This window comes from Salvelinus namaycush, chromosome 32 (genome assembly GCF_016432855.1).
Source record: "Salvelinus namaycush isolate Seneca chromosome 32, SaNama_1.0, whole genome shotgun sequence".
Lineage (NCBI taxonomy): Eukaryota > Metazoa > Chordata > Actinopteri > Salmoniformes > Salmonidae > Salvelinus > Salvelinus namaycush.
Window position 1 is genome coordinate 20,198,752 of NC_052338.1, and position 16,246 is coordinate 20,214,997.

Here is a 16,246-nt window from a genome sequence, read left to right on the forward strand (position 1 = left end):
CTTAAAGAAATTGACAAAATATATATCATAAAGTTGTGGGTGAGTTTCCCGTTTTCATTTGGTTAAATGGGCAGTGAATTCACTGTACCAGACACACAGACTTTCTCTCTAGATATTATTTTGAGGACACACTTAGATGGGTAAATTGCTGAACCTGGCGTTAGGGCCCATTATACTATAATCTCATATCATGTGGCAACCTGGTCTCAGAGCATTTTGTATTATTCTGTATGTATATCTGAGACACTCCATTTAGTAAAATGTTACATTTAGCCTTTTTTTATGTAACCATACCAAATATATATATATATCATACTATTTTGAGTGTCTTAGTAAACTAAATCTGTTACATCTAGTCTATGATACCAGGCTGTGTGTGGGCAAATGAGTAATGCTCACACACCTCGGTCTTCAGACATGTACATTGAAGTGCAGTAGCAAGTATGGAACTTTTGTACTTTAACTGTATGTTACATGAGGATCCATAGGGACCTCAGTAACTTTGTTCATTTGCTTGTCTTTTATCATCTGCTCAGGTTGTGGACAACTTACCTCTATGTATGTCAATGTGCTTTACATATTTCTCTTCTCCCTCCACAAAACATGTTGAAGGAGTGGGGATTTGTTTGGAAGTGTGTGTACTTAAACTGTCTGGACTTTGCTGTTTGCATACCTTCAGTTTCACAGTCGATGGGTCACTCAGTGAGCAGGAGTCACAAGTAGCGGCTGCGTTTTTTCTTCTCCTTTTAGCTTTTCCATTTGGTGGTTAAATGCTAGAGCAACTGCAAACGTGTGGAATTGAGGTTTACTCAGTCATCATGGAGGAGGACGGGGGAAGCCTTCTCTTCAAGTACCCAGTATCTGACTTCCTGTTGACAGTCAGTGGTCTGGTGTTCTTTCTCCTGGATGTGGGACTGGCCGCGTGGGCGGTGGTGTCTTTTTATCAGGAAGAGGACTATGTGTTCATGGGACTGCTGGTGTTTCTACTCCTAGGTTCCTCAGCCCTGGTCCAGGCTTTCAGCTGTCTGTGGTACCACTATGACAAGGACGGGACTGAGACCAGGACTGAGAGCCTTGTGAAGAACCTCTGCTCTCTCAAGATCCTACATCTTTTCCAGATGGGAGTCTACCTCAGGTGGAGTTCAACTGTGTTAACTTGGTGTTGAACTGGAAACAGCACAGGCTGTGTTTATAATATAAAAAGGTTGTTTTCAGAGTCCTTGTGAGTCTGGCAAGCAAGGCTCCTTAAAGAATTCTCCTCCGTTTCCCTTTCTGCTCCACTGATTGTGTTGCAGTTGAAAGGAATAGTCCCGGCTGACAGGAAAAGTACAGCAAATACAATTGCATAATAGCATGTTTTAAATGATACATAAACATTCCAGAGTACATTGTCAGAGTTGTACATTCATGGAGTAGTACATCATTGAAGTAAATGAGTAGTCAGTTCTCTGAGTTTCCCACTCATCTCAAGGCAGAAACACCATTAACCACACTTCTTTGTATTATAGAATTAAGATGGTGAATATTGTGTATAAAATCAAGTCTCAAGTTACACATACTGCTTGGCTGTCATTCTAGATATGCTGGTGTGGTGAGGATCTCGATATGTGGCTTCTGCTGTGGAAAGCGTTACATGGACGGCGATGCTGTGTATCTGACCCATGACCTAAGCCTGCTGCGCCTCATCGAGGCTTTCTCTGAGAGCACCCCACAGCTTGTCCTCATGATCACTATCATTGTCCAGAGGGGAGAGGTTGAGCCCATCACAAGTACATACATGTATAGACAGAGACTGCGTCCCAAATGACACCCTATTCCCTATATCATACACAACATTGACCAGAGCCCTATGTGCCCTCGTCAAAAGTAGTGCATAAAATAGGGAGCCAAATGTGACAGTCCTAGAGGTATGACACATTGTGGCTGGTATTGCCCTGTAACTAGGCTTCAGAGTTTTCTCCTGACCCTACTCATAATCTAAGAGTACAGACTCCAAACATTATGATACATTTTTATAATTTCATCCATTGTCAGTTAGTTGATCAGTCTGTTATTTAACATCCTGTGTTGGTATTCTCTCTCCCTCAGTCTTGAAGGCACTTGGTTCAGCATCTGCCATCGCCGTCAGTGTGACCATGTACCACCGTTCCCTGCGCTCCTTCCTCCCTGACAAGGCCAAGCAGGGCTGGTTCTCCTCCGTGGTCTACTTCCTGTGGAACCTGCTCCTTATTGGTCCACGTGTGGCAGCAGTCGCCCTCCTTGCCTCAGCCTTCCCCTGCTTTATCACTGCCCACTTCCTGTCTTCCTGGATGGTTCTCTTTTTCTTCGCCTGGCGACTCAAGACAGACTTCATGGACAGCGCCGGTGGAGAATGGCTCTACCGGGCCACCATAGGACTCATCTGGTATTTCAGCTGGTTCAATGTGATAAAGGGGGACACCAGGTGCCAGAGCACCCTCTACCACACCTGGATAGGAGTGGATATTGGTATGCTTTGTGGTCTTTGGGTGTGGCAGATGAAGAAGAACCCTCCATATTTAGAACTGCCACTAGATCCCTATGTCATCCTTGGCATTATGATCTCATTCTACATTGTTGGGCTCGGTCTTAAGGTGATATACTACAAGTACAGTCACCCAAAGATCACATAGCTAAGAGAAGACGAGTGTTGCCTCGAGCCGGAGCCAAGGTCTGAGCCAGAGGATCTCACCTCAGATTGCCATGACGAAGTGGACTCTAGGCTTATGAGCCATAGAATGGGTCCTACAGAACCAGTCAAAACCTCATCAGGCCCTCCAGAACCGGTCATCAGAGTCAATAAGAGGATGAGGAACTTAGCTGATAACTTTTACTCCTGAATGGATCATCAGAGACCTCCTACACATGGAGAAGGCTGTATGGTCTTGTTTGACATTGCAGCCGACATTGCAGTCAGTCTCAATTAGTCATTCAGTCACAATTTACCCACAATGACTAAATGGTCTGTCACATGTGGAGATGGAATCCAAATGACAGATGCCTGTGTCAGCTCTTCCCACTGGTGAAAATACCAAGTTCCTTTAAGAAAAAATATTTAGACTTTATTTTGACAGGGAGTTATGCTGAGACCAATGTGTCTTTTACAGATGAATCTGGAGGCGAAAGAAAGGCAACGCTGTTTAGGCGAGGTGCTGGCTAGCAGTGGTTTTTTGATGTTGGAACATCTGTTTAATGGAAAACTTCAGCTCCCCTAATCGTGATATTTCTACTGAACATGTAGGTTGCTCACCTGCACATACTCCAACTCCTTTTAGAAGTAAGAGTTATTTTGTACCTCCAGCCAATCGCAATCACTCTATTGAGAGATATTGTAGACTCGTTGAAAAATATGTTGGTAATCTCCTTCAGAACAAAACAGGAGTACATATCCTTCCATAATTTAAGAGAATGAAACACAAGCTTTGCTTGATTTACAATCCGATACGTCAGTCCTTACCCGCCCTGCTGATAAGGGTGGGTCGGTTATACTCATGGATAGTACAGTTTATGTAAAGGAGTGTCATAGACAACTGCTTGACAACACCTCTTACAAGAAACTCAGAAGTGACCCCACTTCCTAATTTCAGAACACTATCTTTACTGTCCAGGACACCAGCAGTATGATCTCTATTAGTGAATCTCTTGATCCTCTCCCTGATAATACATTGTTAGTTACTTTTGATGTTGAATCGTTATACAGAATATTCCACACGAGGGCGGTATTGAAGCCATGGAACATTGTCTTCTGCAACGTGACCCTAATGAATTACCTTCCAGTGCATGCATTATAACATTGGCTGAAATAGTACTCGCACACAACTACTTAATGTTTCTAAATGATTTATTTATTCAGACGAAGGGTACTGCTATGGGATCCACTAAGGCTTCTAACTATGCTCATTTGTATGTGGGTTACATGGAGAAACAGTCCATTTTCAATCCTCTCAACAACAAAACATATTGTCTAACATTCTTATTTGGAAACGGTACATTGATATTTTTGTTCTATTGAGGGGTGAAGTGAAACAGCTCCAGGCATTCCATGCTTCTCTTAACTCTTGTTCTGAGCACCTGAGATTTACTATACAATCTGACACACGTCAAATCAGTTTCCTTGATCTTCTGATTTTGTTTGAGGATAATGTTCTATACACTGATCTTTTCAGGAAACCTACTGATCGTAACAGTTTATTGAAAAACAGTTTGCCCTATAGCCAATTCTGTCGAATCAAAAGAATTTGCAAAAAAACAATCAGACTTCGACAGAAATATGTCTGAGACGCAAAGCAAATTCAAGGAGGGGGTACAAAAATGGTCAGATTAATACTGTCATTGAAAAATTCAAAACTAATCGAGACATAAGCTCTTTCAAGGACAAGTCTCGCAAAAATAAGCATTCTTGCGTTCTAGCTACACGCTATTCAAAGTGTTCTGAACAAATGACGGGAATCTTTCACAAACATTGGCACATTCTATGATCCGATGACAGTATCGGACCCTCACTTGGTGGTATTCTCGCTAGGCAGAAATCTCAGATAAATTGATAAACTGATTTACCACCCTTAAATATCCCTGCACAATGTCTATTTGCGCCTCTACTGGATGGAAACTACAAGTGTAACGGCTGCGCTCAATGCAATGGCACTTAAAAATGTAGATCAATCAAACACTCCCAAACAGGGAAACAGATCCCTATCAAAGGTGTTATCACGTGCTCCACTAAGGCAGTTATTTATCTTATAACTTGTCCATGTGGTAAAAAGTATGTGGGTAAAACAAAGCGCGAATTAAAAGTACAAATCTCGGAGCATCGTAGCACCATCAGGTGCAAAAACTCGATTTACCCAGTTGCGGCCCACTTTTTGGAAGTGAACCACTCGATTTCGCCCCAACGTTATATCGGCATCGAACATGTCACCCTCCCTAGGAGATGGGGTGACCTCGACAATTTATTATTACAACAAGAGGATGCCTGGATCTTTCATTTAAAGACCCTTGCGCCCTTTGGTCTCAATGTAGACTTTGATCTGAAACCATTGTGATTTTGCTACTCATTGTAAATGTGTAGCCAAATTGTATCTACGATGGTATGCTATCCATTCATGTTTTTTGGGAATCTGGGAATTAACCAATGATATCAGGCCACACCCGGCCATGATTACAGACACCTGTGTGTGTCCTTAGACACTAAACTAGTGCCCCGTAGTGTTTGTCATTATACCCTGATGAAGACAGCTTTTCTGTCGAAACGTTGGATATTAGGTTATTATAAACTGGTTGATTCAGCACTGAATGCTGATTGGCTGACAGCCATGGTATATCAGACCATATACCACGGGTATGACAAAACATTTACTTTTACTGCTCTAATTATGTTGGTAACCAGTTTATAATAGCAATAAGGCACCTCGGGGGTTTGTGATATATGGCCAATGCACCACGGCTAAGGGCTGTGTCCAGGCACTCCGTGTTGCGTCGTGCATAAGAACAGCCCTTAGCTGTGGTATATTGGCTATATACCGCACCTCCTCGGGGTCAAATCATGATGTCAGTGATCTTCAGGTCGGAAAGTTGGAGCTCTAGAAAGAGGCCCGAGTTGGATGACTGTTCAAAAAAAGAATCCCAGTCGGCGTTTTTTTCTCCCAGAGTTCAAAGTTGTCTTTCTGAGTTCCGAGTTGTTTGAACGTGGCATCAGATTGTAACTATGGTACCCTCAGGGTTGCCAGCGCATCCCCCCCCACCTCCAGGGGTTTTATTTTTTATTTAGCTTATAAACTTCTCCTGTGTTTGCCCATATTTATTGATAAATCCCCCATCATAGTGGTTTCATCCAAACTTGACAACCCTGATAAACTTTCGTATGGTTAGGCTAGGCAGTAGGCTTCTATTTGGAGTGATGATCTGAGAGGTGATAACATTTTATTTGCTTTGTGATTTGTCAAAAACCGTAAATGACTTGTCAAGTCATGTGCTCCAGTTCTCGTATACACTATAACAAGTACATTGAAGTTTGGCCACTTTTCAGCATATTACAAATCTAAATTTTTCAGGCAAAGGGCGCAGCCATCGTTGAATTTGTTTATTTGCGTTTTATAGTGAATGCATTCTGGGATTAGGGAGTATTTACTTGTCAAACATGGCTGCCGTCATAAAGAATTTAACTCCTGTTAATTTAGCTGACACGCATCTCTTTTCTAAACAATATTGCATTTCTCCCTTGTGCTCACCAGAGATGTGGCACATTGTAAATAAGTCTGACTGTTAAGTCACTAACTTATGTTTTGGTCAGCGCAACCTGTTATTTAGACTGGTTTATGGAATGAGTTTGGCTGTGGATGTGTTCGGGTGATGATTGGATGATGTTCGCGTTTATCTTTTACAATAAAAGATGAAATTGAGGAATAAAGTTGTGAAGACTTATTTCCAATTAGTACAAAACATTATTTGGATGCTTTTCAGACAATGATAGTTTAGACGCGTTTGTTGCATCATACGTTCTGTTGCTACTGTTCCAATCATATTAGTGATGGTTCGCTGCAGGGACCGTGCACTCAACAATGATCACAAATATGTGATTGTATGCATCAAAGGGTTTAATACATGCAATAGGACAGTGATCACATTTGTAAAGACGATGATTGACCGCTGTCTTGAGTCTTTCAAAGTTATCAGCTCTTTAAAATCCTGCTTTAGCAGCTCCGAATTAGGCAGTTTGAAGTCGTTAGACCCAGGCCTCTGGCATAGCATGGAAGAAAGCCACTGAGTAATAGCCTTAACCTTGTGCCCCAGTATAGCACAAGGTTGTTAATCCAGAAATCAAAACATTTCTGATCTCTGAGCTGCCGACGATTTTATTTTATTTTTATTTTATTTATCCGTTATTTTACCAGGTAAGTTGACTGAGAACACGTTCTCATTTGCAGCAACGACCTGGGGAATAGTTACAGGGGAGAGGAGGGGGATGAATGAGCCAATTGTAAACTGGGGATTATTAGGTGACCGTGATGGTTGAGGGCCAGATTGGGAATTTAGCCAGGACACCGGGGTTAACACCCCTACTCTTACGACAAGTGCCATGGGATCTTTAATGACCTCAGAGAGTCAGGACACCCGTTTAACGTCCCATCCGAAAGACGGCACCCTACACAGAGCAGTGTCCCCAATCACTGCCCTGGGGCATTGGGATCTTTGTTTAGACCAGAGGAAAGAGTGCCTCCTACTGGCCCTCCAACACCACTTCCAGCAGCATCTGGTCTCCCATCCAGGGACTGACCAGGACCAACCCTGCTTAGCTTCAGAAGCAAGCCAGCAGTATTATGCAGGGTGGCATGCTGCTGGGATTTGAACCGGGCCGGTGGTAGATTCCATCAGAGGAAGGGGACAGAGCCTCTGAAGTCAATCGGGGCAAACTATTAGAGGAATTGAGCTTCCCATAGCACGGTAAACATTCCAGACATGTGTATCATTGTCATGAAGTTCTTACTACTGCAGTCTCATGACCACAGCTGATCAGGGTTACATACTGAAATGTTAGCAGGGCCTCCAGCGTGAACATTTTTATGATTATATGGTATTAACTCAGGGGATTTAATAAGTGTCATCTCTCACACAATCATTTTCATACAGCTGCTAGTGAGAGGTTCTGAAGCACTTTATGGTGTACATTTGCATTTTTTGTTCTTTGTATGCAAACATGACTATAAAATGTGCAAAGACGATGAAAACCAGGCACTTTCAAAGTCATTTTATTTGTATTTACAATTGCCTTGAGTGTTAATATACACAGGACAACCTTATTGGGCCTTCAACAGTGTTCCAGTCCCAGACAAAAAAAGTGGGGTGGGAAAACAAGTCACTTCAATGTTTAATCATCAAGGCTTTTTTTCTACAGAAGATAGTCACACTAGCTGAGTATTCAAGAAATAACATGATCAAGTTGAGCCAGATATGTCCCTACAAAGCTGTGCCTTCATAGCTCCTTGCATTTGACAGTTGAAATGTAAAACACTACAATGACAGCCAACAGAGACTGGTCAAAATGCACTTATAAAATGGTACATAGTTCTTAGTCTTCAACACAAATCCAAGGGAAATGCAAAAAGCAGACCCAGCTTTTTTTTTTAACAATCAATTTTTGTAGCAACAGAGTACTTTAAATCAGAAACCATCTCTGATAGAAATACATGCACCGTAAACACCTAACATAAAACAAACTAAATCATACCAACCAAAAGGGTGAAAGGCAAACAAAACTAAAGATGATCTAATGATCAGTTCAACAATAAAAGGGATTTTGGTTTGGGTATGCTGACTTCCAAATGTGTGTCAACTTCACAAAATGCCATGTCCAGAACACCCTTCCATTCTAAAGGATCTAATTCATAATTTTACAATGCATCCATTTCCTCTTAACTCCATTAGGTAGTAACATGTACTGTTTTAGGAGAACATACACCAAACATACTGCAAGTCTATATACATGCTTCACCATAGGCGGTGGATCTGGGCACCATTCAAAGTACCATGTGATACAGATTTGATTGTCTAAGCAGTAAAAGCCAGTCACAGCGACTCAGAAATGCTACGTGACAGCATTGGGATTCAGTTTTCAACAAAGGGAAGGATGCTATGACTTGGTGAACAAAGCTGCGAATCGTCTTTAAAGGAGAGAATTTCCGCTGTAACATTTGTCATCGGCAGGACAATCAAAACAAGAAAATAAAACGTATTCAAAAGGAAAAAAATACATTATTCACATACAGTAAGCTTTTCAGTGCTACTGATAGTTACAAATAAAAGATTTCAGCACCGATTAATGACGGTAAAAAAAGGTATTAGTAAAATAACACTTAAACTAAAGTGTAACAACAACCATGTTTGATAAATGCATTTAACACAACTTAAGTATTTCCCTTAGAGATGATATATTCATATACAATATAGATGGCTAAAAAGGCACAATATAAATATGTACAAGACACTCTAGAAAGATGCAAACAAATACACAAAGAACACATTCTTAACGGTCAAGCTGCAGGGGTGTGTAAAACTGGCAAATCTTCTTCAGGCTCAGTATTGTTTAGTCATAATCTCACACAGACCAGGGTTTAATAATATCAACCCTCTAACCACCTCTCTTGACCAGCTAGCTACATGCGGCAACAAAATGTCCCTTGAAATATAGACCAGTTAATAACAGGCATACCATTACCACTGACCAGAAATGTATTGCACGATCATCCCTGTTTTGCCCCCCAATATGTATAATGACGAGGGTAGATCGACTGACTACACTGCAAACAGACAGCGGCTGTATATTTTTTGGGCACCCCAGCTAGTTCACAGATGAATTACCAACTTGGGGACATATCTTTGTATGCTGCTGTTTCTCTATTCAAAATGTGATGATAGGAAAATCTGTGGTATTTGGAAACTGATGTCACACTTGGGAAATAATTCAACACATATTTTTGGTAAGTTACCCACCACATTGAAATAATGGCATCTGGGCTTGTGTGTGACCCGCACCATACAAATCAACTATAGATTGATTATACAATTGCGACCTACACACATTTCCATTTATCAATGACTCAAGCAGTTGATCTTTGTGATGGAAAATCTGTCATGCGAGGTAATCAGGACCACATTGACCAGACAATGACTTGGTCTAACATAATTTCCAGTATTGAACAATAACAACAATTGCACTGTATCTTAAACAACATGTGATTGAATTGTGCCATTTGCCATTCCTTTCAGCGAACTGCTTTTAAATGCTATTTGTCAAGTTTAAGTCCCTTTGCAGGAATTCAAGGACACTTAGGGCTGTGCTCTGAGGAACAGTTAGCCCAGTGGGGACAGCTTCTAAAAGGTTATGTAGACATGTACACACATAGAACTTCAGCACAATGCTGAAGAAATTACACATTGTTTTGAAGGCCCATCCTTGGTCTTTTAAAGTTAATTTACAGAAAGGCCTGGTTTGGCTTATCTTAGGTAATAATATACAGCAACCTGGGGTCCATAGATATCATGCAGTGAAGTACAGGCTAGGTTCTTCATTGAGTCATTGTCTTTGCCACACATCAGTTTATGTAAAAAGACCACAGAAGACTGTTAGGCTGTTGAAGTCTGACACAGTGGAGAGGTCGGGACAGCTGAAAGAAGGGTGGTTTTATAATGAGCATTCTATCAACACAACATTCTATCTCCATGGAGGACATTGTCAGTACTAGAGTATAGCTAGTAGAAAGGTTACATCCAGAAGGCAATTGAAGGTCATTCCTAAGTAGCCATCTCATCATATGCTTAGAAAAACTAAATCAATTACCAACCCCACTCAATGCTGCCTCAGTAACATTGAATTCTGTTTTCAAGCTTTGGAATGAGTGCAAAATAACCTAAAAATGATAAAAATAATTAATTTAGTGACATTATCCTTTCATGTATAGCTACTGAGGGCTCTAAAACAATCCAAAGCGTCCGTCCGTGATGCCCGACATTGCTGCAGACCTTTGCTTTGGTCGATCCACGAATGAGAGACAGTGTGCATCCCAAATGGCACCCTTTTCCATATATAGTCACTACTTAGTCAAAAGTAGTGCACTGCATAGGGAATAGGGTGTCATTTGGGATGAACACAGAGGAACAACAGCCTGTGGGTTGTGGAGCCAGAGGTTTGTCTTCTTCCCTTTAGTTGTGTCCTCTCTGACTGCTGTGCCCAGTGCCAGGATAGCTGCCATAGGGAGAGTGCTGCTGGGCAGGAGCCCTGCATCAGAGAGTATATCTGTCCAGTCTACTTCCCAACCACTGCCATCCCCAAGTCCACCTCAGTTCAGTCCATGGCCATCACACTGGGGCAAGAGTAACTCACTAGGGCCAGCAGGTGTGTAAGGGTGTGTGTGTGTGTGTATTTCAGAGGGCTGGGGTGGAGCCGAGTACCTAATAATAATAATAAAGAAAAGAAGTCACTCCACAAGCGAACAGTGGTGTGACTGACTGTTTCCCTCTGTGTCAGACCTCTATCCCTTCTGCTCTACAAGAAGTCTAGCTCCAGAGCTTGGTGCAGGGATACTAGGTCCCCGTGGGTAGAGATACGCCAGAAAGGCATGTTGTGCTGCAAAAACAGAGCAGAGATGCCAACAGTAAAATCAATACACCAAGACTAATTTACTGGAGTGTTGAGTGTAAATGGTGAATACCAGCAGTACTTGACATACTGTATGCAACAAAGAAGAATTACTGCCAGCTGTTTGTTCAGTCTTAATACCTTGTAATATGCAGCCGATACCCAAATACACATAGGCCTACCTGTTTTGCTGCAAATTCCTCATCACGGCCATCTCCTACCACCACATAGGTCACCTTCTTCCCAAAGCGAGAGACGATGCGCTCAAAGCAGCTCTCTTTCCCTACAGAAAGACCACAGCAAAATCATAAGTAAATAGTCACAAGGACACACACTAGTAGATTGACTTTCAGCTGAGATACTCAAATGCTGGATTTAATCCATTTCATCCACCTTGGATCAAATACAAATCCTTTAAACCCCACGGCTATGGAGAACATGGGTTAAGGTCTGTGTGTTAGTTTACCTATCTTGGTGGCACTGTAGATGTTCTCTATGGGGAAGACGTCCCCCAGGCCGTAGAGCAGCACCTTGGCCAGAGCAGGCACCAGCTGGGTGGTCGTCACCAGGACATTCATACACTTACCCCTGTGGACACGGATGCACACACAGTGAGTAAGGCCACAATAAACTCCACTACTATACACTTCCAAATTTCAGTAAAAAAAAATAAAACCCCATCAAATTACACTGTAAAATAAGAACATAGAATGTCTAAAATGTCAAACTCACTGTGCTGACCTGGACTGGATGAGCAGCAAGGATTTGAGTGCCGTACTAAGCCAGGCGTCCGTCACATTTTCCATCTCAGACTGCAGTCGAAGGAGCAGCTCCCTCTTCATGGGACTCAGCAGGCCTGGAGGAGAGCAGAGGAGTTAGATGTGTTATTACCAGGAAAGGCCCAAGAACACAAATATAGCATCACTCATTTCTTGCATTGATGCCGTATATAAAAACAATACCATCAGAGCAGGGCGTTTAGAGGTTATTACCACAGCAACCAGGAGATGGCGCAGGAACACATTTACAACCTCCCCATCGTCGCCCTATTCTTTTTCCATCTATTGGAATGTGGCTTTAGGTCTGGCTGTTATATCAATGTCTGCTTAGATTCTACATTCCAGGATGCTGCACACAACAAAATGACTGTGCACAAACAGGAATATTCCTCCCAGGCGATACTATGACAGGGCAAGAGTACACAAAAGCATACAGTTTTTATTTGAACAATGCATCAACTTTAACGTCTCAAAGTAATATTGCGGATATTAATATTCAGATGTCATCAGTGTTTGGACGCCGTGCCCTAAGGGTTTCCCAGTAAGTCACAGTCCGGTGATTAGTCCAAATTCGAAGACAAACACAGTTGTCACACATCTCACCTCCCACGTTGCATTTGTATCCGTTGTAGAGGTCCTTTAGACGGCGGTAGCGGAAGGCCAGTTTCCTCATCCACTCCACTCCACCCTGGACTCCTGTAGTGGCCCCTGGGGCCCCTCCACCACTGGGGCCGTTGAAGCCGTCCGCCAGGAAGTTATAGGTACTGATAGGAGGAGGATGAGAGGATTGTATGTGGCGAGCGAGGAAATTAGGGTCACTGAGTCACTACCGTTTCCTGATATAAGCATCACAAATCATCATTATTTAGCTAAATAGTATGGCCTTTTGCATTTACTGGTTGTTTCCAGCAGCATCATAACTGAAGACATGTCCATACCTCAGATCCTGTCCATTGTCATCAGAAGCCATGTCTTCAACATGGACCTGGTCACACTCCTCCAGGTCATTGAAAAACAGGTGAGTGTCTGCCAGCTCAAAGATCAGCTCCTCCATCTGAAGACCCAGGTTCAGTACTGTGGCAGGGTCCTACACAACCCCAACAGGACAGAGGTTATATTCATATCAATAGAAATCTTACCACATCAACAGAGAAATTCTCTCTATTATACAGATGTGTAAAATAATAGATTACAGCGCAAAACATGATAGTTGTGATTTCCCCAATGTTTCTTCATTCCCAAAGACACACCTTGCCAAACTTCTGAGCGAAGGAGCCGGTGAGCAGAGAGTGGAAAATTATGATGGTCTCATCCAGATCCCAGAGAAAGACTCTCTGAACGAGACAGGAGAGGAATGAGTCAGTAACTAAAAGTCAGTAACTAAAGAGTGGGATTAATCAGAAATTATTCAATTTATAAAATTACATGAACATGTAAAAACGAAATAACATGTTGTAGAGCAGATACATAAATAACAAAGACAATTAAAGAACCAGTCACCTGAGTAGCTGGTTAATTTGTAAGTCTGTATATGAATGACTGCATTTTTAAACAGTCTGAGGTGGGGTTTTTGAAGTGTTTTTTAAATGTATGCTTTGGCCACATACGAGGATAGGATGAGTCAACAACATTATTTGGGTACGAGTTAACAGAACATTTAAAAAGTGAGATTTTCACTGGAAAGTTACTTTAAAAATAACTTCATCCAAGTAGCTGGTAAATTTGTATGTGACTGGGTGAGTAAGTGGTTGTGCATCTCTGTTCATTTGGGTCCTATAGTTACCTCAAGGTCATTGTCAGTGGGCTGGTTGCTGTCTGATTTCTTGGCCTTCCCCTTGGCCTTGCCAGCATGGTTCCTCCTCCCTGCCTCATCCTGGTCCCGGGCCCCTGTGGGGAGAGCCACACCTGCCGGGAGGGCCACTCCGGTCGGGAGGTTCTCACGTGGAGACGCGTCTGAGGGAGAGGGCAGACAGGTTGTGGATTGATAGTTGACAATTCAGTTGAGCACTGAAACATTCTCCCATGTTTCTGAATGTTGAACACCTCAGCCTAAATGGCCTAACAAGCCCGTAATCAAAGCAATGTTGATAACACATTAACTACTGGATCCCAGTGTTATCCATCCAGCTATATTCTAAACATGGAACTGACATTCATCCGGTAAGGCAGTGTGACACCGATAACGGGAGTTATCAGAAGTACCTATAGATACCTGCATGGTTATAAGGTAAGACTAAGGTTGCAAAGGGAGGGTATATTACTGGAAACTTTCAAGATTTGCCAGTAAACTACCAGAATGTTGGCATCTTTCAAGGATTTTATGTAATCTATCACAAGAAATCGAATGGCCCTTTTGCGTACTTCAGGTATCTAATGATCTCTGGCCCTCTATGTGGCCTCATCACATGTAAACCATTTTAATTAAACAAGATGATTTTAACAAAATATAATGACAAAGCTGTAAAACATTATCCTAAATATAAACCATTGATGTTTAATATCCTTTATATTTTCCCCCACCCATTTATTTTATGTATTAGTCGTCAATGTTTTGGTGTCAAACTGGTGTCAGTAGTGAAATACGTCAATCAATGGAAGAGTTGCAGTTAATTGAAAATTATGAAATTGTTGATTAGATGTTTTTTTTTTATTAATTAGGATATTTTCTCTTGAATCATATTGGCCTATCTACTAGAAAAACTCATGGACACTGATAAACAATGAATACTATATAAGAATACATTTGTTAAAAGTTATTCAAGTATAAATTACCAAAGTTACCATAGATTGCTATTGATTCTGTTAATTACCAAAATAACGTTAACTTTTGTAAACTACCGGTAGCTTTGTAACCCTAGGTAAGACGGTACTAGCTATTGTTATGAAGTAAGGCTGAAGTACCTGTAGTGCTGGGCAGTCCAGCGGAGGCACTGCCCTCCGTCTTGATGGCTGGATAGCCAGCCACACCAACACTGGATCCATTCCCTTCGCTATTGGGCTGGCCGGCGAGCAAGTAGCTAGGAGGCGGGGCGTAGTACTGAGGGAACTGGGCCTGGCCCAGAGAGTTATAGCTGCTGAACTCCTGCAGCATGAGAGACACATACAGAGAAGGGACATGAAACAATCAAGGATGGATTTACAGGCCGTGTCCCACAGGGCTCTGGTCAAAAGTATGGCAGTTGTGAGGCAGCCATACTCCATCAGACATACTCCGTAAATGCATTGTGCCTTGACCCTGCATCGCACTGAAGGCTCTGTGTAGAGATTTTGGTCTTGCCGTAGGTTGTAACTTTACATATGCTCCAGTGACGTTTTGCTACAGAGACGAGGGCAGTTGCAGTGACCATATTAGCACCACACCGGCAGTCATGACCGCAGTAAAATTCTACATGAAAGTTGAGTCACGGTAATCTCCTCTTATGCACTCTAGACATGCCTTAGTAGTAGCCTATCCAACTGGCTAACAATCATCAGGTCCTAATGGTCTGCTACTCAGGGCTCTATTGTCCCTCTAACCACTGACAATGCAAAGGAAAAATCACATCAAAATCCCACCTCATTGTGATTGATAAATTCAAAGAAAGAAGTTCAACAATAGGTTGAAACGGAGTAGAACACATGGCCATTCTGGATGTTGTTTCAAAGCCTAACTAAAAAAAAAAATGGACAGCGCTTTCTAAGGAGACGATTCATTAAAAAATACCCATATGCATATTAGAGCTTATTAATAAGCATAGGCCTATATAAGCCCAAGCCCCCACCAAAAAAATGATTGGGCCGTTATACAATACATAACCAACAAATAATACACATGGCAGAAAAACATTTAAAAAAAATACTGATTCAAGATATCTTTGGTATATGGTCTAGCCTACATTAAACAAATTCTGATTTAGCCTACACTTAGTGAATTTGTTTAAGATTTTGAATAGCTTAGTAATAGGGATTTTGATTTTAATAATGAACAGATTGACAGATTACCTTTAGCTACAGAATATCTCACCACTGAGTTTCCATCTACTTCATTCCTTTCTCCAGCGCACAGAGAGGGGCTGTCAACAGTTTCATGAAAAATGTTTTGTGAAAACATGTTACTATCGATGTTCCCCAACAGATTTCACTTGGTTTCTCAAATTAAGCACTGGGTAGCTGCTGGAACAGGGTTGGAGAGCCCATGGCATACAGAGTTTGCGCGGAATATCACCTGTGGCGCAGCGAAATTACCGGAGTAGCCTAACCAACATGAGTGAAGAAAAAAAAACTTACCGTCGGGGAAAGTGGCCTCCATTCGCTATTCCAGTGCATAAGGATGACATGT

The 16,246-nt window shown here is 41.9% G+C and overlaps 2 protein-coding genes across 7 annotated transcripts in view; one reads left to right on the top strand and one right to left on the bottom strand.

The window, feature by feature from the left end:
• The first annotated feature begins 694 nt into the window (after nt 1-694).
• LOC120027255 (XK-related protein 8-like) lies at nt 695-5,317 on the top strand. The gene is made up of 3 exons (XM_038972159.1): nt 695-1,135; nt 1,579-1,769; nt 2,089-5,317. The coding sequence occupies exons 1-3, from the start codon at nt 771-773 to the stop codon at nt 2,649-2,651; spliced, it is 1,119 nt and encodes a 372-aa protein (XP_038828087.1). The 5' UTR covers nt 695-770; the 3' UTR covers nt 2,652-5,317.
• A 2,430-nt stretch (nt 5,318-7,747) lies between these two features.
• Nucleotides 7,748-16,246, bottom strand: part of LOC120026854 (eyes absent homolog 3-like) — a 29,106-nt gene continuing 20,607 nt past the window's right edge. For 5 of the 6 annotated variants that reach the window (XM_038971571.1, XM_038971568.1, XM_038971570.1 and 2 more), the window contains 9 exons: nt 14,830-15,010; nt 13,712-13,881; nt 13,179-13,262; nt 12,867-13,015; nt 12,532-12,692; nt 11,882-12,005; nt 11,616-11,737; nt 11,332-11,432; nt 7,748-11,137 (listed from right to left, as the gene is read on the bottom strand). In XM_038971571.1, the coding sequence (XP_038827499.1) occupies nt 11,057-11,137; nt 11,332-11,432; nt 11,616-11,737; nt 11,882-12,005; nt 12,532-12,692; nt 12,867-13,015; nt 13,179-13,262; nt 13,712-13,881; nt 14,830-15,010 (1,173 nt within the window). In that variant the 3' untranslated portion in view covers nt 7,748-11,056. The remainder of the gene's footprint in view (nt 11,138-11,331; nt 11,433-11,615; nt 11,738-11,881; nt 12,006-12,531; nt 12,693-12,866; nt 13,016-13,178; nt 13,263-13,711; nt 13,882-14,829; nt 15,011-16,246) is intronic. The other variant, XM_038971569.1, reaches the window with a different exon arrangement.

Excerpts from the sequence above, each read along its gene's own strand:
- LOC120027255 (XM_038972159.1), top strand. The coding sequence starts at position 771 with ATGCTAGAGCAACTGCAAACGTGTGGAATTGAGGTTTACTCAGTCATC. Across the intron at positions 1,136-1,578 it reads CAGATGGGAGTCTACCTCAG|ATATGCTGGTGTGGTGAGGA; the intron begins GTGGAGTTCAAC and ends CTGTCATTCTAG. Across the intron at positions 1,770-2,088 it reads AGAGGTTGAGCCCATCACAA|TCTTGAAGGCACTTGGTTCA; the intron begins GTACATACATGT and ends TCTCTCCCTCAG.